At 40.1% G+C, this 16258-nt stretch overlaps 1 protein-coding gene across 2 annotated transcripts; it reads left to right on the forward strand.

Moving 5' to 3' along the window:
* The first annotated feature begins 910 nt into the window (after positions 1-910).
* On the forward strand, positions 911-13000 carry tdrd5 (tudor domain containing 5). 2 transcript variants are annotated; one of them, XM_054602868.1, is made up of 18 exons: positions 911-1316; positions 1731-1974; positions 2147-2358; positions 2534-2837; positions 3038-3198; positions 3381-3464; positions 3590-3646; positions 3809-3971; positions 4314-4489; positions 4837-5051; positions 5710-5919; positions 6034-6100; positions 6482-6682; positions 7069-7191; positions 9466-9531; positions 9888-10073; positions 10205-10388; positions 12595-13000. In XM_054602868.1, the coding sequence occupies exons 2-18, from the start codon at positions 1731-1733 to the stop codon at positions 12660-12662; spliced, it is 2721 nt and encodes a 906-aa protein (XP_054458843.1). In that variant the 5' UTR covers positions 911-1316; the 3' UTR covers positions 12663-13000. The 2 variants fall into 2 exon arrangements, with proteins under 2 accessions (XP_054458843.1, XP_054458844.1); XM_054602869.1 differs by having other exon boundaries at positions 911-1215.
* The last annotated feature ends 3258 nt before the right edge of the window (positions 13001-16258 follow it).

The raw sequence follows: 16258 nt of genomic DNA on the forward strand, positions 1-16258 counted from the left end.
CATCAAGGGATTGCTGGATGAGTTTATTTCAGCAATATTCTGTTTATTTATTAGTATAATTCTTTGCTCATTTTCATCAGAAGCTCTAACAACAATATCAATTTTTTTTTGTTCTCTTAACTCACTCGGGTGTTTTTTTTAGCTGTTACAGCTTGGAAGCCTTTGATTCTGTCACAGAAATATCATGAATAACAACAAAATTCCTATGCATTCTCACATTTCCCAGCAAAACTACTATACATTCTGTACTGATGGTATGCATGGCTCATTAAAATAACTGACAACATTGCTTTGGAAAGTCAGTGGAGGCGCATGCCAGTGGCTGTCCTGATGGGAAAAGTTTACTTTTATGCCATTAAATCATGCAAAGAACATGCTACTTGAGTGAATGTCATATACAATATAAAACAGGCACACTAATTGCATTAAAACCTCTTAATCTTTGTGTCACTGGGTGCATTTGTTTGGATTATGCCTCTTCCCTTGTATAGCCAAAGCTATTCAAAGTTAATTACTGGGAGAAATTGTGTCGGTGGAGCTGAGGGAGTCACAGTGTCTTCATTTGAAAATGTGCACACTCAGGTCTCTCCTTTCCCAAGAGCTGATGTAGGTTTTTCTCTGTTTTTACAGGGCAAGACACACAGTATACTCCCTGATAGATCCTTAATTAAACTGTAAGCGACAATATAATGAGTAAAGGTAGTGTACTTGAATGCAACCTTGATGTACTTTTTCAGTTTTATGCTACTTTATACTTAATTTCAGAGGGCAATGATGTACTTTTAATTCCACTACATTTTCACTTCTCAAGCAATAGTGAGCACTCCTGCTTCTTCAAAGGAAACAGAGCAGTAAAATCCCTTTGTTAAGCCTTAAGATCAATGCGTGAAAATACTGAAATTACAATCTTAACCGTGTCATCGAGCTCCAATACATAGTTGTACCGTACTGATCCCAAAACAAGCCACAGTGCACGAGTTGTGTGGTTGTTTTCTTTTGTTTTTTTTAACGTTAGTCATCATTTCTTTCGCAATAGACGATCTTTGTTTGCGCAGCTCTGCCACGGCAACGCGACTGTAAGAGTTTGCGTGGCAATCTTTTAATTGAGCAACAACGGCTTTGTGTTTTTAGTTATTTGAAGGTATCTTTGAACAGGTTGTTTTTGCAGCTTTGCGCTGTTATCCAACAACGTGGATGGTGGTCTGTTAGCTACAGGTGTGTGTGTGTGGAGAGTGTGTGGAGAGTGTGCACGGTCAGGAAACGAAAGGTCCAGGTATCGTGCATGGGCGACATAAGCTACATATTGAATATTTTGGGTAAGTTGTCCACAATATTTTTGGAACAATTCGAACGAGACCTCAAGAAGGTTTATTGCACCTGCAATGACAGTTACAAGAAACAAGCATGCTGCTGCAGAGGTGTGACGTCACTCTTAAAGATGGCCGAATAGGTTCAATTAGCGCCATGACATCAAATTGTGTTTTCTTTTTTTATTTCTTTTTTTATATATAATAGATGATTCGCTGTGCAAAATTCGACCATATAATTCTGTGTTTAGAAAAATGTAATATAATATTGTTTCAAAGCAATAAATACATTTGTAGCTATATTACAGCATTATGGGCTGTGCATTTCTCTTCTGGTGTACTTCCAAAACACCTGCTTTGATTCAAGTTGTGCTGTGATGTTCTGTTTTGTTGCATCTGTCTTGCTGTCTTTGTCTTCCCCAGATGACAACAGGCAAGATGAACCAGGAGGAGGTTTTGGCAAAGCTGAAGAAGGATGTTCGTTCCTTGCTCATTTCATCAAAGATAGGCTTGGACGCCGATCAGCTCAGGCGAGACTATGTGGCCATGTTGGGGCACCCCATGCCACTGAAACTCCTGGGCTTCAGACACATCATGGATATGGTGAAGGAGATGCCTGATGTGGTGTCTGTTAACTACAGGGTAGATGGCAGCACATTTTTAAAGGGTAACGTCCTTTTTCATTGGACCACGTTATTTGAACACTGTTTCAATACAGCATTGCGAAAAAAAACAATAACTGTAGCACAGCATGGTTTATGGATGCATGTCCTCTCAAACATTTACCTATCAAAAGTCTGAACAAGTTCCTATACTTCATGCTGTCACCTTTCACACAGCTGTTGGCGACGAATCCACCCGAAACATTGAGGAGCTAGTAGCTAAGCAGCGCACGTCTAAGTCCATCAAGAAGCCCAGGAGGGGAGGTGTCAGCTACTTCTCGCCCCGCTACTGTTACCCGTCCTCTGCTGTGGTCCTCCCCAGACGAGGTCGAGCTCCTCTCGCTGTCCCTGCCCAGCTCAGGGCACAGCTCCGCATACTGCTCTCCCAGGTATGACTTAAGTTTAGCTTTTTCTTGACTAATGATGTCTAAACTGTAAACGTTACCTTTGCATTTCAATATTGAAACACACCCGACTAGATCAGAGAAGTAGTTTCAAAATGTAAATTTTTTCTAACGAAAGCATTTAGCTTTGTTTCTTGTGACGTTGCGGCCGCTCTCCCAGGGTTCACTCAGGTTGTCTGACCTGGAGGCCAGCTTCCTGCGCTGCTTCGGCCAACCGCTGCGTGTCCACAACTACGGCTTCTACTCCACTGGAGAGATGCTGGAGGCAGTGGCGGACCTAGTCGTTATTCAGCAGAGCAGGCTGGGATCAGTTCTGACCTTGAGGGAACATATGCTGCCCAGGCCGCTGTTCAGACCGACAAGCTCACCAAGGACTTCACCCATAAAGTCAGAATTTCCTAGAACTGTCAAGACAGCCTCCAAAGTGCCAGACCCCATAACTCAGACACCAACAAAAACCTCAGGTGAAGCATTAACACATTTTGAACATCTTGCTAGAAGTTGTTCATTTTTGGTTTGTTAATTGGGGTTATTACGTCAGTAATGTCACACTAACGCACTGAAAACCATTGAGCAGGGGTTTCATATTTGTAGCGTTGATGTTATCTTTAGCACCCATTAAATTTAAATTAAATTACCTTTTTGTGGTTTATTCCAACCAAAGTCCCAGTGAAGCAAAGTCCTCTGAACCAGCCCGCCATTGAGACTACCTTGGGCCCTGTCCATAAAGCCACAAGCCACAAGCCACAGGTAGTTGAGAAGAACCAGGAAGCAAACCCAGAGCAATGTCAGGAAGGTCAGCTCTTTCAGAAACGGGTCCTTGAGGTAAGAAGGCGTGGTACCTGCACCTGCATCTTGTTTATTAGAACAAGACATTAGACATGAACTTGGAAAGGGGAGATAAGAGACCACACACAGCTATTTAAAGGGGTGTATTTATCCAGTATTCCTGGATTAATCAATATTACTGCAGTATCTTTAGTATTTCTACTTGAATTCTATGTCAGCTGGAGGAGGAGCTTTGCCAGCGAATCATGGAGAATGGAGTCGCTGGCACCATTAGTCCGGAGCTGAAGGACAAGCTACGAGAGGTCAGAATTACTACTAGTTTCTAAGCAGATGTCTTGGTGTCACTAATGACTCCAAGCTTTTAATTTGCTTTGCTTTCATGGCTGGGATTTTTTATTGTCATTCATATGTTCATGACTCTCTGCAGGTTGTAGGTCAGACCAGTGGTGGATTATCGGTGCACGATCTGCCGGCTGAGTACAAGGTAAAAAATAAAAAAGATAGCCATACAGTTCTCCTCTTTACCTTCATAGTGCCACATGAGAATTTAAGACAAATTGGTAATTGGGTTGGGAGCTTCAGAACTCATTCATGTGAAGAACTGGATTAAGTTGATGATAACGAAAGATGTTTTTTTGCTTCTCAGAGGCTTTATGGTGAGGAATTCCCGCTGCAACAGAGCGGCTTTGTCAGTGTCACCGAACTGGTCAGTGCCATGAGTGACACCTTCCACCTGAAACCAGTAGTGAGTGAAACTGGGCAACACTGGATAGTCATGGACATAAAGGACAGTGGCAATACACAATCAGGTGGGTATGTGTTTCACAAACAAGCCGCCAATATCCCTATGATTACTTCATAAGGCATGGAATAAAGCTGGCTTGAAAAATGGTGAAAAATATTGGACCTAAGACAATGAATTTGGTGTTAACACTTAGTGGTATCGGTTAATGTTGTTGTAAATATAGATATTATGTATGGAGGCTACCAGTGTCGCACTAGGACAACATTTTGTGTTTGTTTCTGCAATCAATACTTCCCTAATCAATGACATGCTGTAATGAATGGTAGTGTCTAGGATATCATGTGACAAAGCATACTAGCTTAGCTTTCAGCTAATCAGGAAATGTGTTTTTGTTTTTGTTTTGCAGACTCAAAGGTGACTGAGTGTGTTGGTGCCAGTCAGAAGCTGCCAGTTATGAGCTACTGTATCGACTGGGGCGAGTCTCCGTGGGAAGGCAAACTGGAAGGAGACGATGAGAAAGTCACAGCAGATGATGAGAATATGATGCTGGAGACCAGTAACAATTCCAAGACCCATGAAATGGTTTGGCAATATCTAGTTCATCATGTTGTTTTATGTTGCTAGGCTTAGAGAACAATCATAAAAATAGAGCTCTGAATAAAGATTTGATCAAGTAATCAGAACATCACATGGTGTGATATTAGGGATTATCATGAATTTTCACTGCATTTAAAGAGCAGGTGTCAATGCCCCATTTTCTGGGGCCATTCCCTGTGTTAAATGTTCATTGTGTCCATATATGTAGGTTAGACAACTCTGAAACCTGTTGTTACTTTCTTAAAGTGCTAAAGAATAATACTGAACATAGAGTAACACTGCTGTGTACCTCTTACCACTCTTCTACCACTATTTGATCTGTCCGCCTATAGATGACTCGGATATGCCCTGCCATTCAGGTGCATTGCAGCCCTGCGGTGCCTCTGGACGCCCTGCAGAGTCAACGTCTCAAACCGCCGACACGCCGTGCTGCTCGAGAGCTGGTAGAAGTACTGGTGGAAAAGGTGGAGTCGCCTGGACATTTCTACATCTGCTTCAGCGAGAGTGAGGAGGCCCGCGCTATGGAGGACATGATGATTGAGATGAGGTGGTGGATAAGCTACAATTATGTACCAACACATTCCGGTACTTATTGGAAAATTAGGGGTCCCTTTTGGAATTGCAGTATATTCATTAATATAATGCATAATGTATTTACCATTTCATCCTTCAGCCTGTCACTCTGTCGATCTGATGGGCAGTTAAAATATCTCCATAAAATACCTAACACTCCACCCTGTTATTCTGTGGTGTTTGACCCGGGAATGGGAACGTAATGCACAACCTGCTTATTGGCTGGGTGTTAAAGCCCCACGTGGGGTCCAGATGCTCTATTCTGATAACCAGAGGAGTCCCAAACACAGTAAAATAAGAGGAAAACAGGTAGAGGGCTGGGTCTCTGCAGAAACAGAAACCACCACATACTTCTAGTGGGTCATGAGTGATGTTTTAGAGGGGTTATTTTTGTATCAGTCTATATATTGTATATTGTTGTTTTTTTTCAGCAAATGTAAAGTTGGAGCTGGGAGTGTTAAATATTTAAATATTAACTCTTTTTTTTAAATCACAAAAATATGTTGTAAAAAAAATCATAAAATTTAAGCAACACTGCTCAATATAAACATTTTGCATTTCAAGCTTCCCGATACTTCTATATGAACAATGACATCCTGTGTTTTTTTTCTCTCTTCCTCTGTCGCCTATAGACGATGCTACACCTGTCCAGAAGTGTCGGAGCGTTACCGTCTCCCTGAGCAATTTGTCCGACCGGGTCAAGTCTGCTGTTCTTCACCCAAAGGAATGTGGTTCTACCGGGTGGTGATCCATCAGATCATCAGCCCCACTGAGGTCGAGGTGTACTACGTCGACTTTGGTGATATGACCGTGGTACAGAGAGCCAACCTCATGTTCCTCAAGTAGGGACATCCCAACATATAAGCACTTAAACAATCCAAATACCACTACTGCTACTCAGCTAATAATTATTTTTGCTTTGCTGCTGTCTCCACTGTTCATCTCTGTTTCCTCAGGTGTTGTTATTCGGTTCTTCCGGCACAAGCTGTTCTGTCATCACTCGCTGGAATTAAACCCACCACTGTAAGTCTGATAGCATATTTACGTTACAAATCTTAAAGCACCATCATCTAGTTAGTAACACAGTGGTCATCTGTATCTTGCATCCATCCTGTATTGGTACTATAGACAGTGATGAGTTTATATATATAGTATATACTTGCCTTTGCCTTTACCTGGCCCTTCCAACAGCTTCATGATCATTTTTGTTCAAATGTTCCATAAGAAAATAATACAAGCACTTAACAATGGTTGGGTGCTATATTGTTGTAAAAAAGTATAATGTGTAATTGTTTTATACTTTCATCTTGCTCCTGTGAGTAAATTCAAACTGTCAATCTGCAGACAGAATGTTTTGTTACATGGACTTTTATGAGTGAGAGTGTTGTGGTTTGCCTCTTGCAGGGCAGCTGGACCGCTGAGGCCGGGGCTTCTTTCCAGAAGCTGTGCTCCGATCGCACCCTGGTGGGCGCTTTGGATTGTTACACTGCAGATGTGCTTCAGCTCTACCTGTGTGACACACATACTGATCAGGACATCTACATCCACACTGTCCTGCTGAGCCAGGGCCACGGGACAGCCTGCAGCCCTGCAGCCAGTGCAGCAGTAAGCCACGCACACAAAAAGACTTATTTCTACCATGGTCATGATAAATATCAGACTATATATCTGACTGGCTGGCAGATGTATATGTCTTTTGAAAATATATTAAATATATACATGCACCCCTTAAATGTCAATGTATGTAGTTAAGCCGCTGTACTAAATCAGTGTATTACCTGTGTACCTGCTTATAATGGATGGCATCATAAATACTATTGATGCAAGTTAGTTATGAGTTCATTCCAAGCTATCGTGCTGCTTGACTACAAAACATTGCTTATCTGGCCATTGTATGAGTACTGAACTAATGTTTGTTTATGTTGATGTATATTCAAACCTGATCCATACAACCATTTCTAAATATTTTGTGCTGTTTTTTTTTTATTTAGCTGTGTGTCCATGTCTGCCCAGTGAGTCTCTACATGGGGGAAGGAATGGTTGACCTGCCAGAAGTTACTTTTTCACCAAAGCGGGCAAACATACCTGAACAGTCCATGTCAGCTTCACCGAAGGTATGCCACACACGCACAAACAACCACACACACAAGTCGTGTTTTCACGAAAATACATTATCTTACATTAGTTTCCTGGCGACTTACCATACCCAGCCTAAGCCTAACCCTTACCCTAACCTAAACCAAAACACAAACCTAAACACAAACCTTAATCCAAACATAATCTTAGCCTCACTTTAAACCAAGACTTAACCATAAAATGTAATGGTCCCCACAGTGTCCCCACAGTGTGACAGTCCCCACAGTGTGACTCTGAAATCCGATTTATGTTTCCACAAGACGGGTAAAACGCACCCAGAAACACAAGCGCGCGCAGTCGTGTTTTTTTAATGATCGTTGGGGCCATTACATTGTCTTAAATTGATTTCCTGGCGACTTGCCCTAACCATACCCAGCCTAATATAACACTAACCTTAACCCTAAGCTTAACCCTTACCTAACCATAAACCAAAACCTAAATCTAATCATACCCTTACCTTAAACCAAGACTTCACCATAAAATATCATGCTTTATGTAATGGGGACTTGCATCAAGAGGCCAAGTCCCCACAGTGTTACAATGTAATCAGATTTATGTCCCCACAAGACGGGTAAAACACGGCCACACAAACACACACAGCTAGCTTTTGCTGTTGTATGTAAAAAATCTTTGAGGTTGCAGTACATCCGAACTAAACAATAGTTTAGCCAATACTGGGTTACTTGGATATTTGTGGTGGATTTGCAGCTTTACGTCTCAATTGTTTCTTATCTATGAGAGCACTCTCTTTGTCTTTTCTCTCCCTCCCCCTTTCACTTCCCTTTTCTCACCCAATCTTTTAATGCTGCTGTAAAGCTTTTATTCTCTGCTGTCCATAGCTCTTATCCTACCAGCCATGCTGTCACTGCTGCAGGCACACTGCAGCACCACGCACCCTCCACACACACACACACACACACACACACACACACACACACACACACACACACACACACACACACACACACACACACACACACACACACACACACACACACACATCCTTTTGCTGAATGCCCCTTAATGTATAGTCAGTCACTCTGTTGAGAAGGTCACAGCTTGTTGTTGGCCAATAAATAAGATGACAGCCAATCAGTGAGCTGTTGGATATTGGATTACAAGATTGTGTCCCTCTTATGTTAATGAGTGGATAGCTGTAAACTGAACATATAGGAAAGGACATTTTACTGTGTCATTGTCTATGACCACAAATCATCAGTTATTTTGGTTATTGTTTTATTTATTTGCATATTAATTCAAAGTTGATGATAAAATTATTCAACTAGACTGATAAATAGTGGCAGAACAAAGAAATGATAAAGGAAACAAATTGAACAAGGCAACAGAAAACCCCCCTGTTGATTAACCAGCTACAACAACACTTGAAATATGCTTGTTTTCTATCATGCTTGGGAGGGTTTAGTCAAGTTTAGCACAAAACTGGAAGTTATTATAACTGAAGTTATTAATTTGCCACTCCTTCTGAAATGAGATTATTAGAAAGGTTACACAGACCGGGTGGTGTGTGTTCCTTTGCTCCTCTCTAAAATGATCCTCTGAGGAGAGAAATGTATCCCGTCAACATGGAGATGATCTTGAAATTAGATTCCAGCTGGTAAATGTGATGCATAAAGCTAACTTGAGCCATGTTGTATATGAACTGTGTCCCCAGCAGATGGTGCCTTAATAACTACTTTGTGAATCATAAGTAAGCCTGAGCCATTAATCACCTTCACCTGCTTAGTCTGACAGATCATCACCGTATCTCTTCTGTAATGCATCTATATTTATGTATGGCAGTAAATGAAGGTCAAAATAATTAAAAATGTGACATTTGCAGAGCCACAATGGGCATCTTTTCTCAGAAGGTTAAGGTTTTATTTAATTAATTTGAATAATATGTATTTCCTCTGATGGGAATGGAAGCAGCCATTTCAGGAAACCCTGCAGTCTTTGAACAATATTTGATTCAACATTGTCATGGATATAAAGCGATAAATGAACAACTTCTATGCAAGCCAAGGTAACAGTAACAGGCCTTTTTATGTTCACATATGCAATCTTACCAGCTAAAACGACTTACAATAATATTGCCTAATATGCAATTTAACATACAATTACAGCATATAGTGTATGTTTGGTTATAATTAAATGAATCAACGCACACCAACTACAACTTAAGATTACTGGACAGTTGCATTTGTCATTGAAATGTGAATCCGATGGAAACGAGAACTGTTTTGATGTCTCAGGCAGAAGAAGAAGAGCTGCCCGACCTGGAGTTTATTGAGGACAACGAGGTCAGCCCCCATATCCAGGTATGAACACCTGACACTGACCTTGTCCACATTCACACCACCACTGCCTTCATTCTATGTCTTTGCAGAATTGCTTTTAAGTTTTTGTAGGACACTACACTATCTTGTTATTGCATTGATTGTGTTAACTGACATATAAATATTTATCTTAACTTACCTGTAAAATACAACTCAAATTATTGTATTTTGATTTGCTGGTTCACACTTATCTTTCCACTGCAAACACCCAATGTCAACATCGGATACATTAAATAAAATAGATGTCTGTAATTGGATAAAAAGTTTGTTTAACAGAAAACAACAGAAGAGTGAACAAACAGTTCTGAATTTTTTTTTTATTGCTGTGTGTTGTTCAGGGTATGGAAGCCAACCCCTTCAATGCTCTGCTAAATGATCAAACATTCAGCTACAGTGATATGAAATGGGCCTTGAGCAACAAATCGCCTCCCGACAACACTTTGCGTCCGACTCCCAGCCCTCTCGCCCCTCCAGATTTGATCCAGACCCAGACGACACCAGCTCATTGTAAAGCTGATCCTAAAGTGAGAAGACATCAGTGTTTCTTTGGAGCAAACTCACTGTGGATTTATGTTTTTTTCTAAAGCTCTTTAAAAACTGAGTAAAAGTTATTTAGTGGCTTTTGTCTATTAAAGAAATGTAACTCTCTTCTCAGACACTGAGCCTGACTCCTCCACCAACTCCATCCAGTGTCACTTCCACCTCCTGCTGTCCAAAACCAAAAGAGGAGCAACACCAGCACAAAGTCGCTGCCCCCTCGTTGGTCAGGCCACCTCCAATTCTGAGGACCCTGAGCCTCCACACCCCTGACCTGGGCCAAATCCATGACTACACTCAGGGTACATATACATCCATCTTTATTTCTTGAGAAAAGTAAACAATATGTACTTAAGTGCCCACATGACCTAGATAATCCAGGCTGCTAAAGTCTGAGTGTAAAGTATGTCTGATTACGAGTTAAGCTATTTCAGCAAATATAATATCCCCATGTGAATGAGTTATTGATTGGCAACAACATTTTCCTTATCATTATTGTTCTAATTCTGAAGCTTTAAGTTAACTAAAATGCTTTACATAAAAAAACATAGATATATTCTTCTTACAATTCATCACATAAAGTTTTTATCATTTGTAAAAGAGATACTGTTTACTCATTTCTAGAAAGATAACATTGTGGAACAGAAGGCTAATATACACAAAGGCTTCTCTCTATTGCACCCACACTCATTTTTAATAGGATTAAAAAATGACCTTCATTAACCTGCACATGTACACAGGGAGAATGTGAGAGAGAGAGAGAGAGAGAGAGGCCTTAAATGAAATTAGCCTGTCCACAGTTCCAGAGAGGACGTATTGATTTCCATCCTGCTGCTTGCAGTGGTGGATGTACCTGCACTGAGAACCTGACACTGATTCAATTAGACCTGTTACCAGAGCTATTTGACCCAACAAGCTGCTTTCATTGCATTGCATTTGTCCTGATATCGATACACTGCTGCTCCACAATGCCTCTGCTCGCACAGTGTTAATGAAAAAAAAAAAAAAGCAAAACAAAGTGGGTCAAGGCAGATTTATCTACAAATCGCTTTTCTGCACAGTAGCTTTACAAAGTGCTTCACAGAGCTGCACAAATTCAGATAAAAACACAAGATAGAAACAAGAATTGGTACATGACAGATTAGAAGATATGGTGTTTGAGTGTGTGTTCCTATAACGCGTGTGACTACATACAGACGGCACAATCTGCTGACGATATCGTTGTCATATTTGCTTCTATGTATTTTGTTTCCCAGCATGACCTGAGACTTGTATGCTGGCTTCCCTCAGAAACCTGACATTGCAGAAACTTGACTCAAATTAAAAGAAAATCGAGACAATCACTCGTAAATGCAAAGTCTGCACTTGTCCCTTGTCTGGATTGTCTTGCATCCCTATGATGAGCTACAGCTGAGTTTTTCCTGCTCAGCATATTTGTAACATCTTAAAGGGTCCGTACTCTGCTAGTTGAGCTGCTCCTGAGAGAAAACCAAAGAAGAGAACTGAAAGTGACAAGGGGTTTTATTTCTTAATTTATTTTAGTTATGGAAACATCTTGGAAGCTTCATGAGCAACTTAACACCAGCTGGGAAACTTGCTTTTGTTGACCTAGAGTGGTTGGAGTTCTTAATTTGCTGTTGTGATGTGGAATGTATTCAGGATGTGCTCCGTACAGGTTTCTGTGCCGGTTCAATGGAGCATTCTGACCACAACTCACAGTAGGGCCGTTGTGAGACTTACTTTTAGCCCGGGACTTGATAAGAAATTGCCCGTAAGGGTTGTGCTTCAAGGACAACCGTTCTCAGTAGAACAATAGATGGAGCTGATTTATCACTTACGATATCAAGTATTTATTTATTTACTTAGCTCTTTATGGTGAATGTGTTGTGGTGGAAAGCAGAAATGACTTTGCTAGTTCAAATCACTTAGTCACTAATTATGTAGTTTGTTAAAAAAACAATCTAAACTAAGCGGTCACATCACCACTCGAAGTAATTTGTACATCAGTAGTTGAACGCATCACTGTTTCAATCTTCAGTCCAGTAGTACGTTCAGTCTGCTGCTAGCTCAGTTCAGTAAAGAACTTAGCTTATGGCACTGCACATTAATAGCTCAGCAGCCCCTTATTTACAACTGACTTGTCAGATTCTGATTGTTTCTGTGGCTTTTGTGGTCTTTCAATATCGTTTTAAGGAAGAAGTAGTGGACTGTGAATCACAGCTGAGCTGACATCTTCAACTTCAGTTTATTTAAAGTGCACATCACTCAGTGTCTCTGTACACTTAACAAATCAGTTAGATAAAAAAAAAACACAACTGTGCTCTCTTTCACCTATGAGAGGCTCCACTTCTTTAGGCTACTGATACGTTCAGTAACAGTGAGTCAGTTTAGTGAGTTCACTTTGAAATTTTGTTCATAAAGATTTGTTTGTACAGTATATGTACTAAACAACTCTATTAGTAATAGTTGTTTCTTTTATTGATATTCATTATGTGTTTTATTATCCAGGTGTATCAGTTTCTCCGTTCCACCTGCGAAACTCTGGCATCCTGTTTCCTCTGTTTGGTGCCAGGTAGGTTGAGCCTCCTACATCCAGCCCAACTGCCTGAATGAGACAAACCCCAAAGGAAGTGATAGTCTTTGATAATTCAATTTTGGAATCATTTTGTCAGCGAGCACTTAAGTTATTTACTGACGTGATAAAAGCATTTTTATAAAAGTTTGTTTTAATCTGTTCTAGATAAGTTAAATTGTATGTTAAGCTCTGTTTGTTAGTTTAATATTGGAATTATTGTAGCACTTTCCTAACATTTCAGTCTGGGTGACAAGAAATACAGGAAATGGATGACTTGTGAATGATTTTTGTTTTAAAAAAAACTGTTCCTTTTGTGTGAAGCGTTTAATAATTTTCTTAGAAGCCATCAAGATGTCTGATGTGTTAAATGGTTTAATTTTCCTTATAAATTTCAATTTAGCTGTTCAAAATACTGTTAAAATGAACATTATAAAAAGTCAAAATTTATTTTGGAAATAAATCTTATTTGATATAATATTTTATTTATAGTTTTTCTTGTGTCTGAAAAAAATTGTAAGTTTGTTTTGTAACCTTTGACCCTTTATATATTTATATATATATATATATATATATATATATATATATATATATATATAAAAAAAAAAAAAAAAAGAATAGGTGAATTTAGAAAATGCTCCAGACAGGTTTGTGATGTCAGAAGTCATGGTCCAGTGATGCTGCAGCTGTAATGCCTTTTCTCATCCCTGGTTCTACCTACCTTATCAGGACTATGTCAACGTGACCACCTTCAGACAGGCAATTATTCCATACTTTGCCTCATCCTGCTGAGACACTCAAGCAACTTTTTGCAAATCTGTTTTCCTGCATTTTAACTTGCGTGACTCTGCTTTCCCATTGAGGCAGCATGCGAACAGCAACACTTAAAAACGTATCAGAGGGAATATGAATGAGAGAGGCGAGGTCAGCGTACAGGAACAATGAATTAAACTAAACAAGGAGACCATCTCTCAACTCAGTGACGCTCGTTGTCGTTATACGGCACTTTACTGAGCAGAGCTGACAGTTATGTAGCTAAAATGTGTTTGTGTTATTGAGCAGAGCCCGGGACACCTAAAGTAGATTTAAAAGCCTCTTCACAGTTCCAAAGCCAGCCTACCTTCACTTAGTTTTCCAAATTGAATTTAAAAAAAAACAAACATTTAATGAATGTATGCTTTTGAAACCTAGAGGCTAGAGCTTGGGTACCAATGTATGCTCTGGCTTATAAAGGAGGAGGCTGAATGTGGCGTCCTGGATTATTAGCCTGCTGGGCTCCCTGACCTTTACTGGCTCAGCCAATCAGCTTTTTAAAAAGGCTCCTAACGAGGGTAGCTCCTCCTCTCACTCTTACACAGCAACCCAGTGAAGAGCATAAGCCTCTATACTGTACACACACAACCAACATTTACATACAAAACGCATACAGATAGTGTGTATATATACATAAACACCAGTCATTGTTTTATAATACAAACTTTATCTCTAATTCACACACACATAGAATATTGTTTTTTTCTCAGTCAATTATACATTGCCGACTTATCCTTATTTAAAAGCAGACTTACAATGGCAGTCTTTAACAAGGATCAACATAATCACACACACACACACACACAACACTAACAACAGAAAGCTTACACAAATGCACAAAAACATTGCAAGGTAGTGAATGATGCGATCTCCATTAGAGAGTCTGTGTGGGTGAAGGGTGAGGGTTGGTAAGGCAGATGCACATGTAAACCTTATTAAGAATGAGAGTAATGTAGTTGCAGCTGAATTAGCAGCCAACAGCAGCAGAGCATCAGTGTGCTAAATGAAGCATGAAGATCTGATGGCCGAGACCCTGAACCAGACTGTAAGAGGTGGACTGCTTCTGTGTCACAGGCTTTTGGTTTGCTGAATAGCCGAGTAGATGACAGGTACTATTGCTCATCTGGATATTTTGTCTCTCCCTTTTTTGTCCCCAGTAGTCCTGATCGGAGCACACTTAATTGTTATTTGTGTTGTCTTTCAGAAAATCAGTGTCAGTAGAGGAATACAAAGGACCAACATGTCATATCTCAGATGGCCAGTAGACTTATTATTTTCTCTGTTCTCTAGTCTGCTCTCTTTTCTGCTTTTTTGTGAGTGATTCTGGATGTTAATGCGTGTCATCATGTGTGTCCATGTGTGCCTTCCAACAGGGTGTGTAGTGTTTTAAAAGTGATTAGCTGTGTGCGCAAGGAAACAAGCGTGTACGAAGTCACACTCATCCACTGAGAGATAATTTCTAGAAAAGAGCCGCCTTTATTTTTATCCCTGTGTCAAAATTCTTATCTGCTGTATTAATATGAGGACAGTTCTCCTGCTTATCCCTCAGGCCTCTGGTTCTGACACACACACACACACACACACACACACACACACACACACACACACACACACACACACACACACACACACACACACACACACACACACACACACATATCAGTAGAACCAGCACTCTTAATGAAGCCTTTCCTCTCAACACTTTGGATTTATATGTCATGCTTGGTTACGGTAACAGTTTTCTTGTTCCTTCTGCTAACTCCAAACAGCACTTTAATCCCCACTACATGTGCAAGGATTGGCCTTGCTGGTACACTCTCTTAATTTGCAGAGTACTCCAAAAGGGCTTCACAGGTCAATATCAGAAACAATAACATTCTGCTTAACTTTAAAGACATTTTAAGAAATGTCCTCAATCTTTTGCTTGCCAAGAGTTTGATGGGAAGATCAATACCACTTTGATTTAACAGCTAGCCTGGCTATGTTTAAAGTTCAACAATGACTACTTTTTCTGTTTAAGTAATTAATAACATGTTGGAGACAATTTGGAATTGGAAGTTGTGTTCCATACATGTTTTTGGCAACCAGCACAGTGATAACAATCATTTAAGTCCCCATAAGTAAATCTGAGAAGACATGGAAATTGATACAATTTTGTATATATTTTAGTTTAAATATAAATATTTCCTAAATTGTCACCCTCATGACGAACAAAAGGCATCGGGACTCTTATGAGATAATGTGTGCAATATAGTTGACAAACATTTACTAGAACTATATGGTTTAACTATAAAGAGAACTTTAGATTTTTCTAGAAAAACCTGTTGTGATGACCCTCCCCTCATGACCCCAGCCCTGCCTCCCATCAGTGTGAGAGTTTATGTCTGTGAATTAATCAACGCCTTGAGGAGACCCTCTGGGGCCGAGGAGAGCTGCCAGTTGGAAGCACAGAGGGAGAGAAGGAGAGAAGAGGGATGAATACTAAGGCTGAATCCAATGTCTTCACCTCACCCTTGTCCTTGATGGTCCATCTTATTGTTGCTCGTTGTAGTTTACCGTTGGTGTGTCCCAGTTTAAACTTTGCTTTCTGAAGTTATCATTTAACCCTCCCTCCTTACAGTAAATCCAGTTTTCAGGGAGCATTAAATGTTTCCGATGTAGTCATATTAAACATGATTTTCTCCTCAGAAAAAGCCAATGTGACTTTTAAGAAAACTCTAAACACATTTACATACGAGCCACTAATAATAAATTAGCTGGAATTTGGCTGTTCCAATACAAACACAA

Source organism: Anoplopoma fimbria, chromosome 8 (genome assembly GCF_027596085.1).
Source record: "Anoplopoma fimbria isolate UVic2021 breed Golden Eagle Sablefish chromosome 8, Afim_UVic_2022, whole genome shotgun sequence".
Lineage (NCBI taxonomy): Eukaryota > Metazoa > Chordata > Actinopteri > Perciformes > Anoplopomatidae > Anoplopoma > Anoplopoma fimbria.

What these genes read in the sequence shown, in the direction of transcription:
- tdrd5 (XM_054602868.1), top strand. Translation starts at nt 1,731, where the DNA reads ATGACAACAGGCAAGATGAACCAGGAGGAGGTTTTGGCAAAGCTGAAG. An exon ending in TGAAGGACAAGCTACGAGAG is followed by an intron (nt 3,465 to 3,589) that starts GTCAGAATTACT and finishes GACTCTCTGCAG; the next exon opens with GTTGTAGGTCAGACCAGTGG. An exon ending in GCCCTGCAGCCAGTGCAGCA is followed by an intron (nt 6,683 to 7,068) that starts GTAAGCCACGCA and finishes TTTTTTATTTAG; the next exon opens with CTGTGTGTCCATGTCTGCCC.